The 24,614-nt window shown below is 44.5% G+C and overlaps 1 protein-coding gene across 1 annotated transcript in view; it reads left to right on the top strand.

Annotated features, from left to right (window-relative positions):
* The window catches only part of VAT1L (vesicle amine transport 1 like), a 131,211-nt gene extending 106,923 nt beyond the window's left edge, over positions 1-24,288 (top strand). The window contains exons 8-9 of the mRNA XM_037516196.2: positions 19,653-19,736; positions 21,796-24,288. Coding sequence (XP_037372093.1) covers positions 19,653-19,736; positions 21,796-21,894 — 183 coding nt within the window. The 3' untranslated portion in view covers positions 21,895-24,288. The remainder of the gene's footprint in view (positions 1-19,652; positions 19,737-21,795) is intronic.
* The last annotated feature ends 326 nt before the right edge of the window (positions 24,289-24,614 follow it).

Consider the following 24,614-nt stretch of genomic DNA (forward strand, 5'->3'; position numbering starts at 1 on the left):
TTCTGTGTCCTTTGGGTAAATACCTAGGAGTGGAATTGCTGGATCATATGGAAGCTCTATGTTTAGTAGGTCCAGAAATCTCCATACAGCTTTCCACAGTGGTTGGACCAGTTTGCACTCCCACCAACAGTGCAGAAGAGTTCCTTTTTCTCCACACCCTCGCCAACATTTGTTGTTGCTAGTTTTTTTAATATGTGCCATTCTCACTGGTGTAAGATGGTATCTCATGGTAGTTTTGATTTGCATTTCCCTGATGACAAGTGATGTTGAACATTTTTTCATATGCCTGTTGGCCATTTGCATTTCCTCTTCAGAGAAGTTTCTTTTAAGCTCTTCTGCCATTTTTTGACTGGATTATTTTCTTTGTTGTTGTTGAGTCTCATCAGCTCTTTGCAGATTTTTGTGATCAGTCCTTTATCATTACTGTTGGGTGCAAAAATGTTCTCCCAGTTGGTGGGGTTTCTCTTTGTTTTTGTTATTGTCTCTTTTGCTGTGCAAAAGCTCTTTAATTTGATGTAGTCCCAGCTGTTTATCTTTGCCTTCACTATCACTGCTTTGGGTGATGTGTCTGTAAAGATGTCTTTGATGTGCAAATCACGTAGTGTTTCGCCTATATTTCCTTCTATATATTTTATGGTTTCAGGTCTTATGTCTAGTTCTTTAATCCATTTTGAGTTGATTTTTGTGTATGGTGTGAGGTGGTGGTCAAGCTTCATTCTTTTGCATGTAGCGACCCAGTTTTCCCAGCACCATTTATTGAACAAACTTTCTTTGCTCCAATGCATATTCTTTGCTCCTTTGTCAAAGATTAGTTGACCATAAATCTGTGGGTTTATTTCTGGATTTTCTATTTGATTCCATTGGTCTGTATGTCTGTTCTTGTTCCAATACCATGCAGTTTTGATGATTATGGCTTTGTAGTATAGTTTGAAGTCTGGGAGTCTGATGCCTCCATTCCCTTCTTTTTTTTTCAGGAGAGCTTTGGCTATTCGGGGTTTTTGGTGATTCCATATGAATTTCATCAATAATTGTTCTATTTCTTTGAAGAATGACATTGAAATTTTGATTGGAATAGCATTGAATCTGTATTGTCCCCACTCTGGTGCTGGTGAATTCTCTCACCCTCTTGCGCTTCTGACTGTACCCAGTGCTAGTATAAATCAATCAATCAATCAATCAATCTTAAAAAAAAAATCAATTCTAGCATGACCTGTTAGTCACTGAGATTAGCAAGCCTGAGATGTTAGGTGACTTTTTTGAGGATGAAAATTTTTTTTCATGACTAACAGGTCATGCTAGAATTGATTTTTTTTTTAAGATTGATTGATTGATTGATTGATTTATACTAGCACTGGGTACAGTCAGAAGCGCAAGAGGGTGAGAGAATTCACCAGCACCAGAGTGGGGAATAGAACAGGCAGACTTGATGAAATACACTGCTGAGGGGAGCAGCGGGTGGCAGAAGAGGTCTGAGCGCCATGTGGGACCCTCGCACTGTAGCTGGGGATCAAACCAGTGCTACAGAGGCTGAGGGCAGCTTCACAACCCAGTGCTCAACTGCTGTGCCACCGAGGAGGCCCTAGAACTAATTTTAAGTCCTCAGCTTCTTATCTTTAAATCCTAGTTCTTCCAGATTTTTAACTGTGTGGCCTTAAGCACATTAGATTCTAGAATCTCAATTTCCTCAGTATAAAGTAGAAATCATATACCTGCCCTGTACAAAGCTGATGTGAAGATTATGGGATGTGATGCCTGTAAGCCAGTGAGCTGGTTACTGCTAGCATGTTGTAAGTACTCAAGAAACATAACCAGCCATTATCATCATTACTATCACTATTAGGTTCCCGACAGTAATCAGAGCCCAAACAGCTATTCTTGTCCACATGATTACCTGGATCTATTTCAGTTTCTAAGGATCTATTTCAGTTTCTTAAAAAACTGTGGGAGGCTGTGAGGCACATATTTCTGCCTCTCCTTTGTGCCAGGACCCTGCAGATTTGTGGAGCAGTGGAGAAGGAAGACAGTCCACGCAGATAGGACCTTGATGGGACAGGGTTTCACAATCCCACCTGCGCACACGCAGACATACACCGAACGCTCTCCTAAGCTTTCTTCATCCATGGGCTAGTTTCTTTAGGACCCGCATGGAATCTCGGTAAAAAATGATGAGGTGAATTATATCAACTCCATGTTGTCCACAGGCCTGCCTGCTGTGTATACCTATAGATCATGGTCAAACAAAGCCCATTCGGAATGCTCAATCACAGAACCTTCCTCAATTTGACAGACCTGGCTGTCAAACCTGTAAGGTCAGGGTGGCCATATCATTTGATTTTGTGCCTCCTGCTGTTGCCTAAAATTGCTAACACACGAGGAGCCCCCCTGCAAGTGCAGTAAGTGACTCGTGGTACCTGTACTTGGTGAGAATGACACCTGGAACCATGGCTGATTACAGTTAATAGCACTTTTCTTTTTGAATTATTTTCTTCCAATATGAAAAATGACACCTGTCCAGTGGAGACAGCTAAAAATATTACCCTTCAAATAAAGCAAAAGCAAAAGCAGTAAAAAGCCATCTATATTTCCATCATCCACCATTAGCACTTATGTATATTGGTGCTTTTTTTCTCCCAATATCTTCTTGTGCACCTGAGGCTTTGATTTATTTTATTTGGGGATTTGGGACTTTTATAAATTATAATCACACTGTATGATGATGAGAACATTTTGCAGACTGCTTTTTTCCTCTTATAGAGATTGATTAGCATTGTCAACAATCATGGCCACATAATTGTCCATCCAGTGGGTCTTTACCCAGCTGTCCCCTGTCTCTGGACATGTAGGATCCTTTTCATTGATTTGTTACAGCTGCAACAAATATTGAGCATGTAAAGCTTTAAAAACAAATATTCCAGATGTACAATTATTTCCTTAGGATAAGCTCCATAAAGTGGAATTACTAAGCTGGGGAATTTTAAAGACTTGGCAAATATTTCCTGCCCTACTCAATGTGGATAAGTCTTCAGTGTCTTATCGGTGTGGGTGGGTTGCCACCCACCTCTCCAGCTTCTCCCAGACTCTTTGTCTGTTATGAGGACCTTGGACTCCTGAGGTCTGCTATTGTCAAAACTGTCCCTTGGGAATTTGTCCAGCTTGACCCTGGCTTCTTCATCCCTCCTGAATTGCCCAGTTGGCTGAGGCACTGGTACTCTGAGCAGTAGGGAAAGTTGCTAGAAAACAGCACTTCGTTGTCTGCTTACTTCCCCCCTCCTATATATTACGCCTTTTTTTTTTTAACTCATCACCATGGCAACGCAACCTCAAGGCTAATAGATATTCCTTGGTGCTTAGAGGGGAAAAAAAAAAACCTCAGCTGACAAGCAAGCAAGAAAGATGAAGGAAAGAAAAGGTTAGCCCCTCGATTCCCCTCCGTGCCTCAGCAAGTGGGCTGAGATCATTAAAAAACTAGACTTTAGTGTCACACAGACACTGACGTCAGGAAGGTTCCAGGGCTGGTGAGGTCAATGTCTCCAGTGCTAATTAAAATGGATGAAGATAAAGCAAATTACCTCAGATCTCCACTCTCCTTGATGGGAGAGTCTCAAACCTAGGGCGTTTTAAAGACTCTTTCCATATTACATGACTTCCAGGCTGCTTGAAGTGATCCCAAAGGCAGGCATTCCCAGATCTCACTGGCCTCCCAGCCCAGTGCCCCACTTTGACATGGACTATCTTCCTGAGACGCAACCCAGCTATGTCAGCTCCTATTCCCCACAGGAGCCCTCCCATAATGCTCAATAGACAGTGCCCCCCAGCACACACTGTGCCCCCCTCAACTACAGCCCAGCTTCGTGGATGAGACAATCACTTCCTGGAAGGTGACTCCCACCTTAAAAATCCAAGGTTTATGCCATTTTTCTCTGAACTGAGTCACTTCCTCCCCTGAGCTCCCACGCCTCTTCATTCAAACCTAGGACATAGCTCTTCCCACACTCAGCTAGACTTGAGCACCCCCTTTCTTGGCAGCCTGACGTGTCCAGGGCAGGGTTGGGGGTTTACTGCCCTGGTTCCTACCTGGCTCGTGATAGGAGTTCAATCCTAGAAGGCATTGCCCTCACCAAGCTGGATTATTTGGTTCAAAGGATACATTTTTCTCTCTGAAGAGATGAAAATAACTCCTTGAACTTGTCCTCCAGCACCAAACTTTTCAATACCCAAATCTCTCATTTGTAACATTACCGTCCAGCACACGCTGGTCCCCCACAAGGGTGTAATGGTCAGGCATGTTGAATACTGGAATTGCTGCTATAGTCGGTATTTGGGGAAAATCTCAAAGACCACATTTTACAAACTTTTGGGAAAATTCCAAATACATTCAAAAGCAGCAGTTAATTATAAAACCCTGCCCTCTGCGCACCCTGGCCACCTAGCCATCACCCCACCTTTCACAGTGATTAACATTTGACTGTTAGGGTTTCATTTGTTGCCTCCCATCATTTTTTCTGAAGTATTTTAAGGCAAATGTCAGATGGGATATCATTTCATCTATCCATATTTCATAAACAGTCTAGGGTAAAATCCTAGCCCTTCTGTCGAATATGACTCTGACCCTGGGCTGGTTAATTAACCCCCCTGATTCTCATTTTGCATAAGTGAGAATAATGATAATACATCCATCACAGGGTTATGATGACCAAATGTAGACTGTTCCATGGAAAACACTTGGCCCTTCATACATGCCTAGCTCATGGGCTGAGTGGACAGTGTTAGCCATCAGAATCACCACTGCTGTCGTTATCATAGTTGAATGGCAGCATGGCCTCAAGCATTTGAGAAAGGACATGCACCTGTACTGACCGTGAATCGTGGGTCTGGCAGCAGAGTGAAGGCAGATGGGCACATGGAAAAGCTAGAGGCTTGGCGATCACAGAGAAAGCTGGAAAAATCATCTGGAGGGAGGTGGTGGAGCTTTGAACTCAGAGGCGAAGGAGCATAGAAGACAAAACACAGCAGAGGTGACAGCCAAGGGACGTGCTTTCTTAAAGGTAGAGTTTGGATTCTGGTGGCCTACAGAGAGTCAATGGAGTGGGGCACAATGGGTGGCAGTGAATTAGTTTCTTCTTAAATGAAATACTGGCAGGGCATCCTCTCTCACACATTCGCTGAGAGGCTTCAGCCCTCTCCCTGTGCACAACCTCTGCCCTGCCCCAGAATCTATGGTGACGCTCAGAGTGGGCGGGGGCTTTGCTTATCACTCTCAAAATGTGCCATCTCAGAGCAATAGCAGTTGAGGAGCATGCAGACGAGATTTCCAGTTGTCATGGTGTTGACAAGTCTTCTGGAAAGAGGATCGAAGTGACCCAGGATAAGAAGGGCAAGAATTCCCCAAATGCCCAGGGCAGAGGCACTGTGATCGGGAGCAGAGTGTGGTGGGCAGACAAAGACAATTTTCCAGAAGAAGTCTAAACCACAAAGAAGATTGTGCAGAGGCCTGAGTGTGGGGAGTATAATGGCAGACCCAAGGGTGCTGGCCACAAGAGAAGCAAGCATTTTGAACTGGGAGGAGATAAGAAGAGAGAGGGTCAAGTAATCCAGTTCTAAGCTTTGAAATTTTTTGTTATTTTTCTAGAGGAAAATGTTGAAGCTACAGAAAAATTGCCTGTGTGAAAATAAATGGTAATATTCTTACTGAAGAGAAACAAACTTGGCATCTTATGAACACATGCTCATAAAGCACTTTTTAAAAAAAAAAAAAAAAAAAGCAGGGTCTCCCTACTGGCTTAGGGAGTCTTAGCACTATCACCACTAAAGCCAGAGTTCGATCCCCAGCCAGGAGCTAACCCATGTGGCGCAGCAGACCGCTCCTGTCTTACCCGCTGCTCCCCTCAGCAGTATATTTCAGCAGATCTGCCTCTTATGCTCCCCACTCTATCTCTGGTGAATCCTCTCACCCCTCTGGAGAGAATGCTCCTCTGGCCTATAACCCAGTTCTTCTATTCTAAAAAAAATAAATAAATAAAATCTTTAAAATAAATAAGTGTAATAAGCAAGTGTAATAAGTGGAAAAGTGTTCTTACCACACACACATTATTATTGTTGTTGTAATAAAGGGGGCAAGAGGAAACTTTGGGAGGTGGTGGGTATGTTTATGACCCTGAGGATAATAAGGTTTCCTGGGCATACACTTATCCCCAGACTAATCAAGTTGTATTTATCAAATATGCATAGCTTTCTATATTTCAGTGACATCTCAACAGAGTGGCTTAAAAAAATACAGAAAAAGCACAATGGAAAAAATGAAAATGAACTATAAGCTGCCAGTCAGATATAGCCAGGGAGTTAGGTTAATATAACCTATTATTTGTATTAATTAATATAATTGACATAGATGTGACCACATTGACTATTCAATTATTTATTCTTCTTACTATGTCAGACAGAAATGGGAAAAGGAGACTTAGAGGGATATCCTGCAATTCCCTGATCCATCCAACTCCAGATGGACATTTTACTCTATTATTTTGCTTTTAAATATCAACTAATATTCTTTAAAAATGAGTGTTTTACTCATAAATCTTTACTCCATTTCTTTAATTTTGCCTCTTTTAAAAGGCTGTTGCATCCTCTGCCAGCGGGCAATTAGGTTGCTTCCATAACTTGGCTGTTATATATAGAACTGCAATGAACATAGGAGTGCAGATGTCCCTTCAAATTAGTGTTTCTGTATTCTCTGGCCAGACACCTAGGTGAGGGTTTGATGGATCATATGGCAGATCTCTTTTTAATGTTTTGGAAACTTCTATACAGTTTTGCATAGGAGTTAGACCCATCTAAATTCCCATCAACAGTGTATACTGGTTCCTTTTTCTCCACATCTTGCCAGCACTTGATATTTTTGGTCTTTTTGATATGGGCCATTCTCATGGGTGTGAGGTGATATCTCATGTGGTTTTGATTTGAATTTCCCTGGTGATAAGTGATGTTAAGCATTTTTTCATGTACCTGTTGGCCATCTGTATGTCTTCTTCAGAGAAGTATATTCGTCTCCTGCCCATGGAATACTATGCAGCTATTTTTTAAAAAAAATAAAATCTTGCCATTTGCAATAACATGAAACTGAAGGGAATTATGCTAAGCAAAATAAACCAGAAGGAGAAAGAAAAATACCAGATGATTGCGTTCAGAGTGGGATCTAAAAAAACAAAGCAAAGGAACAAGCAAAAACAAAACAAAACAAACCCTTAAAATCTGACTGCAGAACTGAGGCTGCCAGGAGGGTGGATAAGGAAGAGGTGGTGAAAGAAAAGGGGCAAGGGAGCCCAATGGACTATGGTAGAGAATTATTGGGACTTTGGTGGTATGAGAATATATATTTGTAGAGGTGTGTGCTAATACTCTTTTTTTTTTTAAAGATTTATCCATTTATGCACACAAGAACTAGAGTACAGGCCAGAGGTGCGGGCAGTGAGAGGATTCACCACAGAGAGTGGGGAACAGAACAGGCAGACTGACTGAAATACACTGCTGAGGGGAGCAGCAGGCGAGACAAGAGAGGTCTGTTGCGCCATGTGGGTCACCTCCCTGGCCAGGGATCAAACTCTTGCTGCAGTGGCTGCTGATAGCTTCATAGGCTGCGTCTTAACCCCTTGAGCCACCAGGGAGGCCCTGAGCAGATACTCTTAAAACATGTATAGTGGCTGCAAATCAATGCCACCTCGATAAACATAATTAAAAAATTAAATTAAACTAAAGGCTGCTGTCACCAGTCAGCCTAAGGATAGAATCAATGACTTATCCTGCCTTTTCTCAATGAACTGATCAATAATGGATGAAGGGATGTGTCATCTCCTTTTAAAATTATGGCATCTAATAAATGAACACAACATGCTGGAATGAGAACATCACCATTCCACAGCCCCCAGCAAATTAATGGTCTAGGCATTGAGCCGAAGGCAGCCAACCAGCCACCCCGTGTCTCCCGGAGGACATAACTGCACCAAGAATCTTGGCAAAGGAAACATATCAGCTCAACCAAACCTCCCCACAACCTGGAGGAATACAAAGTGTGGACAACATGCTGGTCTGCACCTGCTGTCTGCAACCCACTGATCTAGAAATTGGGTGAGTCCACAGCTTACGCAACCTGTGCTTTTCCACAGGTCTTGCAAAGAAGAGCAAGAGCAATAAAATAGAAGTTCAATTTAAAAAGATTTAAAGGCTTCTATTTTTTTCAAATGGGCAAAAGAAAACTATGTGCTTTGAACTATACAGTGGAGTGAAAAATTCAAGAAATATAAGAAACCAACCATTCCCAAAGTCAGCACAGAGGTGGTAACATTTGGAGGGATGGGCTGGGGTTGAGATTGAGACAGGAAAGCCAGAGGGGCTGTGGAGGTAGCCGGCAAATTTCTATTTCTTGACAAGAAGATGAGGTGATACTGGAGTAGGGCAACCCGTAATCCATGTGACTGGTGTCATTATAAAAAGAGTAGAAGAGACACAGAAGCACAGGACCTAATGGCTGGTGAAGATGGAAGCAGATTGGAGGGAGGCATCAATGAACCATGGACACCAGGGCTTGGCTACAAGCGGCACAAGCCAAGAGAGAAGGCTGGAGAAGATTCTTTCTCAGAGGAAGCAATTCTATTTGCCTAGGAGTAAGATCTGCTAACCCTCTGATTTTGGACTTTTTGCCTCCAGAGCATTGTTAAGAATAAATGTCTATTATTTTACGCCCCCTACCCTGTCCATTCTTTGTTATAACAGTCCTGAGACACTAATACATTCCCCAAACATTACCATGTGAGCCAGCCCAGGACAATGCCTGACTTGTAGTGGAAAGTCAGTACCTGTTCAGTGAAGTGCAGTTAAGTTCAAGCCCCAGACATCACCCAAAGGAGAGGACCTCCACAGAGTCAACTAGGGTGAGGCCAACGGTCACTTATTAAAAACTGCACTTTGTGATTTTGACACAGGTTGCCTCACTAGAGAAAAACTAATCTAATTAGTCATATGAGGATATTATTGGAGCGGGTATAGTGGAAAGATACACAGTGTCTCCCGGAAAAGGACACAGCTGCGTCTCTGGGAAGGTCCCTGTCCAAGGAGTCATGTCATGTCCAGTGGGGCAGGTGCTGCCCTTGAAGAGTCCACAGACCAACGGGATGGGGGTTAGGTGGGGAACATGCCCCCATAACACCACAGGTCTCACCTGAAGGGAATTTTAACCCCCAGGGGACACTTGACAATGTCTGGAAACGTTTTTGTTTGTCACAGCAGGAGTGCTGTTGGCATCTGGTGAGGAGAGGCCAGGGATGCTGCTAGGCATCCTGTAATACACAGGATAACCCCTAGTAACCAGTAATTAACTGATCCAGAATGTTAGTTACTAAGCTGAGAAACTTCAAGAGTGAAGTATCATATCCAAGGGACAAACCCACGAGGATGAAAGAGAGAATGAAACCTCTCTGGTCCTACATGTGGGCCAAGCCTTCCCTGACCTCCCTGCCAATGGATATGCCGATTCCTGGAATAGGTCATGTACCCAGAGCTCAGTGGGCTTCTCTATATTCCACTGTCAAACCTTGGGTGAGGTACTTGACCTCACTAAACTCAAGTTCATCTCACCGTTCTCCATGAGCAACAAGGACTCAAGAAGAAAAGGGAGAGGACTGTGATGTATTCCTGATTGACAGCCTGACACACACCCACTTCCCTCCCAGGGTTGATGCCACCAGATGAGCTAATGCACACAAGGCTCTCTGCTCCGTGGCAGCTGCTGGGAGCCCTCGCCTCTGTCAAGTGCGGTGATGACAGCGAGCGTCCCCCACGACCCCATGGATGCACTGCCTCTGCCTTGTCCTTTAAATTGACCTGATTTTCAGGTTGAGCTTTTTCCTTGAGTCTCTTAGCTTTTCCTCTTACCGCCTATGGACAGGTAGTGACTCTCAGATCACCAGGCTCCCAGGTCAGAACACCTCTGCCACCCTTGCTCTCCAAGTGGGAGTATTCCCTGCAGAGTGAGAACCAGCTTTCTTCAGGAGTGCTGTGCCCCAGCAGCCCCTTATTCAGCACCATGGCCCTTTCACTGCCCCTTCATGCTTCAGAGCACCCCACAGCAACCAGACACTGGTCCCAGGCATGTCCCCTGTTGGTGACCTTCGATTCTGTGCTGCAGGCAAGTGTCTGGGTTACAGCTGTATCTAGATCACATATTCCATGCACTGCCATCCCCTTAGGTACCAAAAGTGCTCCTGGACACTTGCAAACAGTTCCTTTCTCTCCACATCTAAAGAAAGGTCACCTCTGCCTTCCAAACTCCATCTTCCCAATGTCAGCGGGAGCTCCCACTTGAGAACTTTGAAAACTTGGCCTGAGACTTTCCTACAAACGTAGTCTACTGCTTGGCACTTGTAGGCAAAAGCCTCCAGGCATCATGAGATGGTACAGCTGTCATTCTGTGGATACACAGACCCCATGTTACCTGAGAGCTGGGCAGTCACATCAAGAAGCAACGGGATTCCTCTAAGCAGAAATGCAGAGTATTGGCATGAGGATTTTGTAGACAGATTCCAAGAAGAACCAATCAAAGGTATATTTTACAAGCCATACCCATATCACGTGGCACTGCAGGAGCTCTGGTGATTTCATCCAGCAGACATGAGGCTCTTAAGCACTTCCTGAGGATTTTCAGTGTAATAGGGCACTGTCCCCTGGGCATTCTTGTGGCTACTCTCATTCCTTGGGTAGAACAGTATTGCCTTCCATTAATTCTACATCCTTTTACTTGATTGAGTGATAAACTGCTGCTTCACCTCCAAGTCTCAGACCAGAAGTCACTTCTTCTTTAGAGTTTTCCCTGCTTTGCATCCTTCCCCCTCATCAGTTGCTTCATCTTCCATGCCCCACTACACCGCAGATGTCTCTCTTGCCGAGTGTACAACAGATACTTCTGTGCAGGGAACAGGAATCATCTTGTGCTCCTTTTCAATCCTCTTTCCCGGGCCTCACTCACAGGTTGGAATAAGCACCCACTGAGTGTCCACTTCAATTCTATCCAACCATCCAAATGCCACATTGGGGAACACTGTTAAATAAAGTAAACATTGGCAGGAATTCCCTAGATTTTTCCACTCATCTTTTGTTTTAGTTCAGATATAGCAGGACAAGAATACGTAATTTGGCTTGGTTATGGATTGCAGATTTCTGTTGAACCTCCCATTTTTTGGCTCAATGTCTAATTTATTTGAACTCCTCATGACCATGATGTGTACTTGACCAAGAGCGTTAGTATAGCCCAAGTGTCTGGGGGAAAGAACTGAGTTACTCCACCTCACTTACACTGTCTTGCTTTTTGCTCACCTTTCTTCCTCACTCTCAGAACATTTCTTATCTCTTCTGAGCCAGTGTTCCTACCAATAATCCCTTAAAAATTCCTCTGGGGACATTCCCATTTGCTGTCCAGTGGCCGAGCAGATACTTCTGTCATGATAGCTACTGAGAGTTTCCATTCCCATAAGACTATCAGTCATTTATTTGCAGGCCTGGGGTGGGCGAGAGGTGACAAAGGAGAAAAAGTTGAGGAGATATGCACTCTTAGTGCTGACTTAGCACTTGGATGCCCTGTGAGTTCTGGCCTTAGCTGCCTCTCTTGCCCCTACCTAATACATGCCTTGCCTTATTGCAAAGATCCTCTCTGCCACTGATTTAAAAGGAAGTTGAGTGTTGGAACCTTTTCTCTGTCAATCAAGCCACAGTCCCTGACACTTTACCTTTCCAATCACTCTTCCAACTTGGTCACTTTAGACTCCTAAAGCAATTTGACAGAACACAGAAATTCCAGATCCCAAGTCTACTTGTGATCAATGTATTACTTTTCAAGTCCCACTTTGGATGTTAAACAATCATCAATTCTTCCCAAAGACGGACGTTGTTAATAGGAGTCATCTTCCACAGACGACATTGGTAGATGTACTTCTTAATTACAGTGTTACTCACTTCTTCTTCTTCTTTTTTCTTTTTTTTTTTTTTTTGAAGCTTTCATTGTCATCTAATTAGGCCCAGCGAGCTGTATAATAATCCATCTTTGGTTATTTGCTCTGTGAGGTGGCTGTGCTCATGGCTGTTCAGAGTACTAGCCAGATGCTTACATTCGTAAGCGCATCATTGTGCCTTCATGGCTTGATGCAGCAGGAGGTAGGAGATCGCCAAATAGTAAATGAGACTCCAGACCGAGCATCGTTGCCATTCCTCACCCAAATGTGGAAGAAATGACCACTGAGGAAGAAAGTGGCAGGAGATGGAAGGACAGTGTAGATGTGAGTGATTGGGTGTGGGGAAACAGCATCCTTGGAAGTACTCTGGAATGCAATACTAGAGCCCCCCACCAGCCTCGCCAGTTTATCACCCCGCTTTCGTTCTTTGTCCTCAGGTCTGTTGAACTCCTTCCTATCTCGCCTATCACATTCTGCTCACCCTGCTTAGAGTGACCCCATTTCCATTCATTTCTGATCTACCTCTTGTCAACCTATAAGTCCCAGTCCAGCGACTGCTTTTTCAGGGAAGCCCTGCCTGATCCTTTCCAACTAAGTCAGCACTTCTACCCACTTTCTCAGAGCACCCTCTTAGCTGCTATCGTGTATTTGAGTCATTCTTCATGGATTAAGTCTGTGTCTCTCATCAGACCATACACTTCACATGCATGGAGGATCTTGTAGATGCTGGCTCACCATGGTCTTAACGCTTAGGACTTACCACCAGGACTTAACACTTCGTACCTGCTCAATATGTTTGTCAAATTAAAAAAAAAAAAATGTGTGGTTAATGTATCAGTCAGAAAATAGGCAGCTCCTCAACTGGGATTATGAAGGGACTGTGTAATGAAGGGAGTATTTACTGACATGTTTGAGAGTTGAGGAAACCAACAGGGATGTGAACTACCCAGAAGCCAGCAATAGCAGGGAGACATTGCCTGTTCTTTAGTCTATTCTGGCTGCTATCACTGTATGCCATAGCCTTGGTGGCTGATGAACAACATTTATTTCTCACAGTCCTAGAGGCTGGGAAGTATGAGACCAAGGCACCAGGAGATTCGGCATCTGGTGAAAGCTAGCTTCCTCACAGACAAATCCTCACATGGCCAAACAGGCTGGGGAGCACTGGGGGGACTAATCCCACTCAAGAAGTTTCCACCCTCATGACTTAATCATCCATCCAAGGCCCATCTCCTAATATTAGGGGCTAGCATTTCTATGTATGAATTTTGGGGAGAAAACACATTTAGCCTATAGTACATATCTAGGTGTGAAGGGGTAAAAGGAAGGATCCCCAAAGGTCTGAAGGTAAAAGGAAGGATCCCTAGAGAACAAGGACCTGGTAGGAGCAATACTTGTGAAGGGCCTAGCTACTGCCACAGATGCATTTCAAGGGGGAGGTGAGGGAGGAACCAACTTCCTCCTGCCCTCTGAGCTCTATCAGTGTCTCTTATTGGCCTTAGCCAACTATATAGAAGTCATGGGTAAGGGTCCCAGCAGATACAGCCCACAGGGGAGCAGAGAAGATGGATGAGGGGGGCAGCCCCCTGAGATAACCAGAGCAATTTCAGGCCACTTAGGTCTTATGGAAGCTTCCAGAAACTCTGCCTCTCTTAGTTCCTCTACATACCATAACTACTGCCATATTATAGATTTTCTTTAACCAAGTCTGCACAAAAGCATTACTTAAATACTCAGTAGAATAAAGTAATAATGAGATGTTTTATATTCCCTTTTTTGGTACTAAATTTTTGGAGTCCAAGGTGACTTTTATACCTAAAGTGTGTCTCACTCAGACTAGCTGGACATCAAGTACCCTGTGGCTGTTGTGGCTCATGTCTACCATATTGGAGAGTGGGGTTCTAGATGGACAGGCCAGTGGCATCAACTCAGAGACCCCAGTGCAGAGGTGTGTCTAGCACATGATAGCCTCATGAATGAATGAATGAACTGGTGAATGAGTAAATGAGCAGACAGTGGATTTGTGGGCACATCCCTAGATGTCCTAGCAGGACATCTAGCAGGTCCAGACAGCTGTCACATGGTGGCCAAGTGGAGTCTGGTCCTGATCAGGGCTGTGGTCCGGCCAAACAGTCTGAGTCATCCCTGACAGCTGTGTGGCTGGTCAGATATGGTCTTAAAAGCTGGTTTTCCAGAGCTACACAGTCTTGATGTACTTAGGCCATTCTGCTGGAACTGGCTTTCCACCCAGAAGATGGGAGAAAATTCGAGATGTGTCATCCAAATTGTGTCAAGATGCTGAGCACAGAGGCCTGTTGGGGTGTAGGCGAGGTGGGTGAAGGGTGCCAAATAGCACAAACTTGCAGTCATAAAATGAATCAGTTCTGGGGGTGTCATGTAGACTGTAGTTAATAACACTGTATGGTATATTTGAAAGCTGCTAAGAGAGTAGGTCTTAAAAGCACTCATCACAAAAGCAAATTTTGTTGGTGACTATGTATGGGGGCGGGTGGTAATGGTCTTAGTCTGGCAATCATTTCACAACAGGCACACCTATCAAAGCAGCATGCAGAACCCCTGAACTGCAGACTGTTACATGGAAGTTATGCCTCTGTTTTTAAAAGCTGGCAGACTGGAGAAAAAGAAAATCTGTCATTAAAATTAATTTCACCAGTGTCTTGGACTTTTTTTTTTAAGATTTATTTATTTATTTATTTATTTATATAAGCACTGGGCACAGTCAGAAGTACGGAGGGTGAGAGGATTCACCAGAGCCAGAGCAGGAACAGAACGGGCAGACTGACAAAATACACTGCTGAGGGGAGCAGCGGGCACAGCAGGAAAGGTCTGTCACACCATGTGGGGCCCTCGCCGGCCGCTGGGGATCAAACCAGAGCTGCAGAGGCTGCGGGCAGCTTTGCAGCCCAGCACTCAACCACTGTGCCACCAGGGGAGGCCCGTCTTGGGACATTTCTTAATGGGGCTAATAATTAGAAAAATTTTAGTTCACTATATGTTTGTGTCTTGGTTGTAGTGGATGGCAACTAGAGATTTACTAAGTTGAGGAAAGGCTGATAAGGAAGTTCCATGTGGGGTGACATCACTGGATGAGCACAAGTGTTAAGGGAAGTCCAAAGGGACTTGACCCAGACAGTGAGGGGCATGGGGCACAGACCAGCTTCCTGCGAGAGTTCACATCTAAATCAACAGCCGCAAGACAAATCCAGGGTAGTTCTCCACAAGGGCACTGCAGAGGGGTAAGCTGTGAGGCTGCTTCAGTTACTTTTCCAGTGGAGGGATTGAAGCAAGTAGGTCGGAGAGGGTGAGGGGAGGGCAAGCAATAATGCCAGAGAGGCATCTACAATAACTAGGCTGGAAAATCCATTTTTGTGCTGCTGCCAAGCAGAATTACCACGTGAGCCAGATGCAAATCTTTAAATCCTGTCATAGACACATTGAGAAAAGTGAAAAGCAGGTGAAATCCATTTTCATAAGATGCTTTCCTTAACCAGTCTATTTTAAATGCCACTCCAACATGGAACGGAGGTGGACAATTTTTAATGAGATAGTTTGCATTCTCTTTTGTTTCATTGTCTTTGATGTCAGGCCACACATGGACTCTGAAGATTGGGTGCTGAAGGCCTGCTAGGCTCTTGTCTTGAATCCACAGGAATAGGTGTGAAGCACAGAGGGACTCTGGCCACCACAAGGCAGACTGCTTTCTGGAGGCCACCATCTTGTGGGCTCTGTCACCCCCAGGTGCAGGAGCTTACAACCTGGTAGCTTGGGAGCAAGATCTCTTTTCTACAGACTTTACCCAGCAACGTGCAATTTGAGGGCAGAGCCCTGTCCTGAGTTCTGTACTGATTCCTGAAAAGGGACATCTGTTTTCAGTTCCCCAGGGGTCCCCATCACCTTTTGGGTAGACCTGGGGCAGACGCCTTAGGGTTTTGGTTTTCTCATCTGTGGAACTGTGATGCGCTGCGCTTGCTTTGAGGTGCTGGTAAAATGAAGCTACCTGGGTAAAAGACCACATGTTGTGCCTGTTAAAGAATTGATCAAAAAACCGTAGTTTGTTTCTTCTAAGTTGTTGTCAAAATATTTCCCCATCTCCAAGAGTTAAGGATGTCAATTCAGACAACCTGATTTGTTCTTTGCAGAACGAGATAGTCAAAAAAGACACAGACTAAGCCAGCCTTGGGAGGAGGGGGCTTTTTTCCAGCATCACAATAAGCCTGAACAGCTTTTTCTGTGTCCCTGGGCTCTGTTATTAGAGAAGCAGCTCAAAAAAAAAAAAAATGTTCCTCATCTCCAAGGTGTCGCCAGGTGCCTAATAATTTGCCAGGATAATAAAGAACTGAATTCTGGGAAGCCATTCTGTGAGATGTTACCTACTCCCCTCCTCTGCCTTTCAGAATCACCCCAAGCCGCATGATGTGGACAAAACTGGGGGAAAGCATTGGTTTTGAAGCCAAAACCCTGAGTGGGAAGCACAGTCCTATAACTTGTAGCCATGCAACCTTTCACAGATTGTTTGTATCTGGGAGTGTCCAGGTGCTTATCTGTAAAATGGGTATCGTGTGTGTGTGTGTGTGTGTGTGTGTGTGTGTATAAAACTATATATATAAATATAAATCATATATATATATATAAAACATCATCCTTCATTTTTGTACAGTGTATGATTTCCTGTGAAATTCCCACCACCAATTCACCCATGCACTATCACCATAGTCCCTTTGCTCTTCCCACTCCTGTCCTGATCCCTCTCCCTCCTCCCCTACAGAATGTCTCTGGTCTATTTTGCAAGGTAAGGGTGTACTAGTTATCTACTGCTGTGGTAAAATTTTCCCCCAAAGCGTATTAGCTTAAAACAACATTTGTGTTGGGCCTTCCCTGGTGGCGCAGTGGTTGAGCACTGGGCTGCAAGGCTGCCTGCAGCCTCTGCAGCGCCAGCTCGAATCCCGGCCACGGCAAGGGTCCCACATGGCGCGACAGACCTCTCCTGCCGCGCCCGCTGCTCCCCTCAGCAGTGTACTTCGTCAGTCTGCCTGTTTTGTTCTCCGCTCTTGCTCTGGTGAATTCTCTCACCCTCCCGCGCTTCTGACTGTACCCAATGCTTGTATAAATAAATAAATAAATCTTTTAAAAAAAATTGTGTTGCCACAGGTCCTGCGGGTGAGGACCCTGGGCATGGCTCAGCCGGGTCCTTGGGCTGGGGATCACTCACAGGCCATGACCAGGGTATCTGCAGCTGAAGCTGTGGTCTCAGCTCAAGCTCTGTCATGGACTGATGGAGGATCAGTTCCTTATGGGCTTTGGGACCAGGGCATGAATTCCTCACTGGCCAGAGTACTTCCTCAATTCTCTGCCACACGGCCCTCCCCAAGGGGCAGCTCACAGGGGGCAACTTGTACAGCCAGAGCAAAAGGCTGGAAGTCAAAGAAAGACTGCAATACAGAAGTTCAGTCCTTTATAACCTAATCTTGGAAGCGATAAGCCATCACTTTTGTCCTGTTCTCCTTGATTTGTAGCAGGTTGTCTGTGGAGTCCTTATTCAAGAGGAAGGGGGTACACAGGGCCACAAGAAAAGCAGGGGGGGATGCTATTTTGGAAGCTGTCTACCACCCTGTATGGAAATACTCAAAAAAAGTAGCTGTTATTATGCTCAAATATGAAAGCACATTGAAAAGCAATGTTCACCATAGAAATAAATCTACTGGAAATTGACATAGGAAGTCTATAAAACAGGTTAATTCTAACCAATGTTAGCCTATCCAAAGACTGCATTTAAAGACACATTTAGGGCCTCCCCAGTGGGTTGAGAGCAGCATTGTGAAGCTGTCCACAGCCTCTGCAGTGCGGGTTTGATTCCTGGACAGCCAGGGAGATACCCGCATGGCAGGGCAGACCTCTCCTGTCTTACCCACTGCTCCCCTCAGCAGTGTTTTTGGTCCATCTGCATGTTCTGCTCCCCACTCTGTCTCTGGTGAAATCTCTCACCCTTCCGCGCATCTGGCCTGTACCCCAGTTTTTGTATAAACAAATCTTTTTTAAAAAGACACATTTAATTTATATTAAATACTGATTTGATAACATGTAACCACATTTGGACAGTAGTGTTAGAAGGCATTCACTTCTCCCATATGATACTTTACCTTTCATTTGAATGATTTCTAGTGATTAGAGTATGTTCAGTTTTTCTGGCCCTGTAAACAGATGTATCTCTACTTAACCATTTAACTATATTATAAAGGCATCTGATCCTGCTGTCCATTTTTTATAATTAGCTACATTTAACTACAACATAGCATTTCCATTCAGTAGATAAATGTGACATAAATTGCTTCAGTGATGACATTGAAAGCAGTGCTGTGACTGAGTAGATTTTGTGTGGCAAGTTTTTTCCCCCATCATTTGAATAATGTTTTTAGGATGAATCCCAGAAAAGCAATTGGAATCTGGAGATTTTAATGACTGTCAATTTTCTATCCAAATGAAGAGATGACTGTGGACTTTCTGTAAGCAAACACTGCTCCATCAGCTCCAAATTGAATTCCTTAAAGGCAGACACCTACATTAATTTAAACAAAAAAAATTAAACCGGGCCTCCCTGGTGGCTTAAGGGGTTAAGACTCAACACAATGAAGCCACTGAAGCAGGAGTTCGATCCCCCAGCCAGCGAGCTAACCCACATGGCGCAGCAGACCTCTCCTGTCTAGCCCCCTGCTCCCCTCAGCAGTGTATTTCATAAATCCACTTGTTCTGCTCCCCACTCTGTCTCTGATGAATCCTCTCACCCCCACCCCCACCAACACCTCTGGCCCATATCCCAGTTCTTGGATGCATAAATAAAATAAATCTTTAAAAAACAATTAAACCCAGGCCTTTAAGCGACATTTAATGATTATTCTTTGGCGGAATGAACTAAAATATTTTAAAATCTGAGACGTCTGAGAAAAAAATTTTTGGGCTCTCTGTCTCTTTTTTTAATCAAGAGATGCTGCATTTCCATTTAGATTTCACTAAGAGATGTGGTCCACTTACTGGCGCCAGGCACCAGGCTGTCGCCTGCTCTTTCCGCTTTCAATCTTGCCTGTGCCCCTACAGTTCATTTTCCACACAGCAGCAGAAGGAAATGCTCCAAGCCTGAATCATATTTACCTGCACCCTCCCTTTTTAGAGTCCTAGGAGACATCTGCTGATCTGATAAGCCCTATCATTTGAAAGGAAACTCTTTTCCTGTGAGCATACACGTTCTGGGGAAATTTCAAATTAGGTGAGACAAAATTCCCAGCCAATAACCAGGTAGCATGGGAATTTTCCTGAATGTATTTCAGCCCTGGATAATGGGCCATTTTAACCAAACTGTGAGTCAGAGTTATATAACATTTAGGTAAGTAATTTCAGGAGCTACCACCCTCATTTTTTAGGACACCCAGGAGACCAAGTTACTTATACAAGATCACAGTGTGTGAGGGACACAACCAAAAGGTATTGGAAGCACCCAGTGTCTGAAATCAATGTTGGCCGAACCACCAAGCTTGAACCACATCGCCTCCTGGTGGGCATCTGATGCGCTGTCTTTTCCCAGTTTCTTTTTAACCCAGGCAACCTGGCACCTAACCAGAGCTCTCTTTTTCCCTCCTTGTCTTTCAGGTGAAAGAGGCCATGCAGCGGATTCACGACCGAGGGAACATTGGCAAATTGATTCTGGATGTAGAAAAGACCCCAACTCCACTGGTGAGTCAAAAGCAGAAAGATCTATACATCAACACAAGCGGTGGGAGCGCAGGTGCCATAGAGAGAATTACAAGCAGCGATCATCAAAGTTGATCAAATGCGGGATTAGTCTCTACTGAGATAGATGTGAAAAGCGGGGGAAATGCTTTGGTAAACACATTTCAAGAGCAATCGAGGGCATCCAGGAAAGGATAGAACTATTGACCTGTGTCTATTACCATCAGTCGCTCTTGGCTGCCACAAGGAGGGATGCCTGGAAAATTCTAATAAATTCACACTCACATCCTCAGCTGCCTCCCAGATGCCTCCAGACGATTCCATTGGTTTTGTTTTGATTTTTAAAATCAGGATAAACCCTTCATCCAAGGATCTCATCGGGAGCAAAGCATGGCAATCTCATATCCCACACGCTCTTGTCCTGGAGGGGTGCTGAGGGTGGGTGGACAATACAGACTATATATCCTACACAGACAGTGGCCCCAGGCTGGGGTGGGTTGTTTTTATTTTCTCATCAACATGATGGTGAAACAACATTGAAGGAAATGACACTGTCTGAGGATACACTGTACATCATTTCATGTTGCCTCACCTGGTTCTCAAGCCTTATCAAGCAGCTGGGTTTATCCCCATGTAACAATGGAGGCACAGCAAGGTCCAGTAATCGTGCCAGGCAATGATAAGGTAGGTAGGTAGATAGGTAAGTAATAGGTAGGTAGGTAGACATAGATGGATGGATGGATGGATGGATGACTGAGTGATAGGTAGGTAGGTAGGTAGATAGATACCAGAGTTCACATCACAGAAATGACATCCAGTGGGGGAAATACAGACAATGAAGTAGCTAAATACACATTTGTTAATATTGTCATTTCACTTCTCAGCCAACCACAGTGTCAGGATTAAACCCTAGTTGGTCTGTGTGCTGGTTGCTCTCATTGGCGCCTCCCCAGCCTCCATGGTTCCCGCACCAGTGCCCTGTTCTGCTACTAGCCTCCTCTGGCCACAGGCCTGCCAGGGAGCCCACCCTCCTTAACTATTTCTGGTTTCTTCACCTTATATGGAATGGGGAGAAGTCCTAGTTGCCCACTGCAGGTGCCTCTTTATTCAAACATCCTGTGCTGGCTTCCTTGCTTTTTTTGTCTCATCTCCTCACTCTGACCAGTGCCTGCACATGAATCCTTACCTCACAGCCTGCTTCTGAACAGAGTCCAGCCTAAGAGAACTAGCACCATGCTAGTTCTGGGGAAGCATTCAGCCCTCAAAAAAGTCCATGCATTAATTTTTATAAGCATTTTACTTTGTCAAATCACCCACTTTGTAAATCTCAAATATTTGTCTTTGTTGTTCTCTCTAGCTTGATTACATGTAACTCACCCAAACTCCTTCTATTTTGCTGTAAATGGCATCATTTTGTCTTTCCTTGTGGCTGGATAGCGCTCCATAGTGTGGATAGACCACATCTTTTTTTTTTTAAGATTTATTTTATTTATTTGTTTGTTTATTTATTTATACAAGCACTGTGTACAGTCAGAAGTGCAGGAGGGTGAGAGAATTCACCAGAGCCAGAGCGGGGAGCAGAGCAGGCAGAAGGACCGAAGTACACTGCTGAGGGGAGCAGCAGGTGGCAGGAGAGGTCTGCGCGCCATGTGGGACCCTCACCCGTGGCCGGGGATTGAACCGGCGCTGCAGAGGCTGCAGGCAGCTTCGCAGCCCAGCGCTCAACCGCTGCACCACTGGGGAGGCCCATACCACATCTTTTTGATAAATCTATCAATGGGCATTTAGGTTACTGCCATCTGAGGTTAAAAGAAAGGAAAGACCAAAAACAATATAAGGGTTGGAAACTGGGAGAAAATGAAAATGCATCCGGTTAAAAAATATTTAAAGAATAGATCTGATTATAAGTGCAAAAGATGTTACTTATTCTGATGCTTTGTATTACAAACAATTCATGGAAAAAACTTTCAAAAAAAAAAGTCCTTCCAAGGGGATTCATCAGATGCTCGGGAAGGTGGGGGTGGGCTGCAGAGCCACTAACAAGCCCTCTGTTGGATTACAGATGGCCAACGACAGCACAGAGACCAGTGAGGCGGGAGAAGAGGAGGAAGACCATGAGGGTGACAGCGAGAACAAGGAGCGGATACCCTTCATCCAGTAAGCCCTGGCCCGGCAGGAGAATGTAAAGGATAGCTGGGAAGAAGAGCGGCCGGCTGAGGAAGCTCTCCTGTGCCCCCATGAACAGATGCTGTAGTCCAGTGTGTGTCGTGTTTGTCTGCAGTCAGCTGAGCTACAAAGCTGTTGATCACTGTTGTTTTTTGAAATTAAGTGCCAATCCCATTCCATGCAGTATTATGTTTCTCCCCGTTCTGTGGTTCCTCCTCCCCTATTTCAAAAACATCCCTTTTTGGGTCCTCCCCAACAGTTCTAGAACATCCTTGCAAATTAATGCAAACCCACAGGTCCAAAACCTATGAGACCATTCATGGGCGAAAACCAGTTTGGATTGAGAGGTGAGGTCGCTCTGAACAGGTCCTAGAATTCTTCCAGCCAGGGACACTTTTTGCTGCCAGCCACCCATACTTGACAGGAGAGCTTGCCAATTGGGCTGGCAGAGGAGGGTAAGCCAGGAGATGTTTTCCTACACATTTTGGATCTCTCCAAGTAGTACTTCCCCTCGCCCCATTTAAGAGGCCGCTGTTCTCCTGTCAAAAGGTCAAACCACTCCCCTTTGCCTCTCTGATGTTTGAGCCTTTCACTGATTCTCATTCATAAACATGGGGAAAGGATGTGGAGTTTTGAGGCTAGAAGATGGGTCAGCATGAGTTTTCTCTGACACCATGTCTCATGAGAAACCCCCACACCCCATGCCATATGTATTTAAGAAAACTCCATGTGTGGGGCAATTTCAGAAGTCATGACTGAGATGCACCTATGTTTGCACACTTGCCTTTGGATCCACCAATTTTGTTATTTTCATGGCCTGGGCCTAAGGGGCTCATTTTCCTGTGGATTGCCCTAAGGAAGACCTCCTTGGAGACCACAGTGGGGAAAAAAAATCAATGAGTATCTTTTTTCTTGCCAAAGCATGTTCTACCAGGTGACAAGCTCTAGTGATACAAGGGTTGATGTCCTGTATCTGATGCCAAATGAAACACAACATGATGGTACAGATTCTTTGCAGGGTCCCTGCTCTTTGGAAATCAGGGATCAGACTACTTGACTGAACACCTTTGTCCAACTTTTCTAGCTCCTGAACTCCTGAGAAGCCTCACCCCACCCCCACCCTACTTGACCTGGCTTAGAAAGAGTTCCCTGCAGGAGATGGCGGAGACCCCAGGGCTCCACAAGGGGGCTCCTCATTCTCTCCCCCAGTCCTGTTGGCCCAAAGGGTTGACCCCATCACTCACAAACCAAGCTGGAGACTAGAGGGACACAAATGATCAGCACCCCAACTCACTTTATATTCTGAAAGACATCAGAGGGTCCACATGGCCCAATCTCTCCACCAATGAGCCTTAGCGTAGACCCAGCTCCTCCCCCAAGTGATGGGAATGAATGCCTTTCAGCAATGACCTGACCAATTTCCAGAGTCCCTTTTAACAAATGTCACCTCCTTAATCATGTTCTTTTCTCCTATCCTGAGCTTGTGATGATGAATTATTTATGCCACACATATATCTATATATATGAAGGGAGTTTCTCCTCATTGTGAATGTACATGTAAAATATGAAGATGAGACAGGATGCTGCCATCAGATGAGCAAGGAGATGAGTGTATCTTAAAAGAGACACCAACATCATCTTCTTTTCCTACTCCAGGACTCGCTAACATTCCAGTTCTAGGCCATTTAGAGATAACACAGGGGTTTTTTATGCTCCCCCCACCCCACATGCACACACATACTTCTGCTGTTATTACTGGTGATGATAATCTTCCCATAACCAGGAACAGTGGAGTCTTAAGAACTAATACTCAAGTGACAGTCCTGGTGGGTGGGACACAAATGGCATTTTCTAGAGCTGGGAAGCAAACGGGCCATGTCAGGGCTCTCCCCAACCAGCAAGTGGGAATTCTATGTTCAGAACCCAAATGGGCTTTCTTATGTCTAGAAGAGGTGCATGAAAAGTCATTTTCTCCCCAAATCTGGTTTTTCAACCAGCCAAACTGATGCTAAAATCACCAATGATGCCACCTGGTGAAAGAAAACCCTTTGGTCTCCTCAGAATACAGGAGAAAAACTAGAGTTTGGCCAATGAGATCCATCTATGCCATAAAAAATAGGAAAAAAAATAGAATATCAAAATTAACCATTTAATGCACTCTCATTTCTAGCACTTTCTTTCCCATCATGTGGTTGTTTTCCTGGAGGAAGTATAAAGAAAAGAAAGGCCTCAGTTTGCCTTAAAGGAACTGTGAAGGCTTCTCTGTAATTTAAGCTTGATTGGGGTGAACTGGAACATTGTCTAATGTATTTGTGGCTTTAGAGCTTTTGTTATATTGTGCCTACAAAGCAAATTATGTTTACATAAAAAATATAAATAAAGTATTCAGCATAGCATAACCTTGCCTGTCTCTAGTTATTCCATATCAATAGCTTTGCAAGAGCAGCCCTACGGTAAAATGCAAGGTTTAGGCATTTAAAAAATGTAATAAGCATGTCAGAAGAATCTTCAGATGATGCAGTAAAACTGCATAGAAAAAAAGGGCTCTAGATGAGACAAGATTTTAAAAAGACATTTAGGTTCCCACTAGCAAGCAAGTAAAACCACTAAGTCAAAGAACTACTAAAGGCCTCATAACATGATGATAACAATAGTGGAATAACTCTCATAATGGTATTTATAGGGTGTCTGTCTGCCTCATGTGGCTAACAACCC

The sequence above is a fragment of the Talpa occidentalis genome, unplaced genomic scaffold, assembly GCF_014898055.3.
Source record: "Talpa occidentalis isolate TD23 unplaced genomic scaffold, MPIMG_talOcc4v2.1 talOcc4.17, whole genome shotgun sequence".
In the NCBI taxonomy this organism is placed as follows: Eukaryota; Metazoa; Chordata; class Mammalia; order Eulipotyphla; family Talpidae; genus Talpa; species Talpa occidentalis.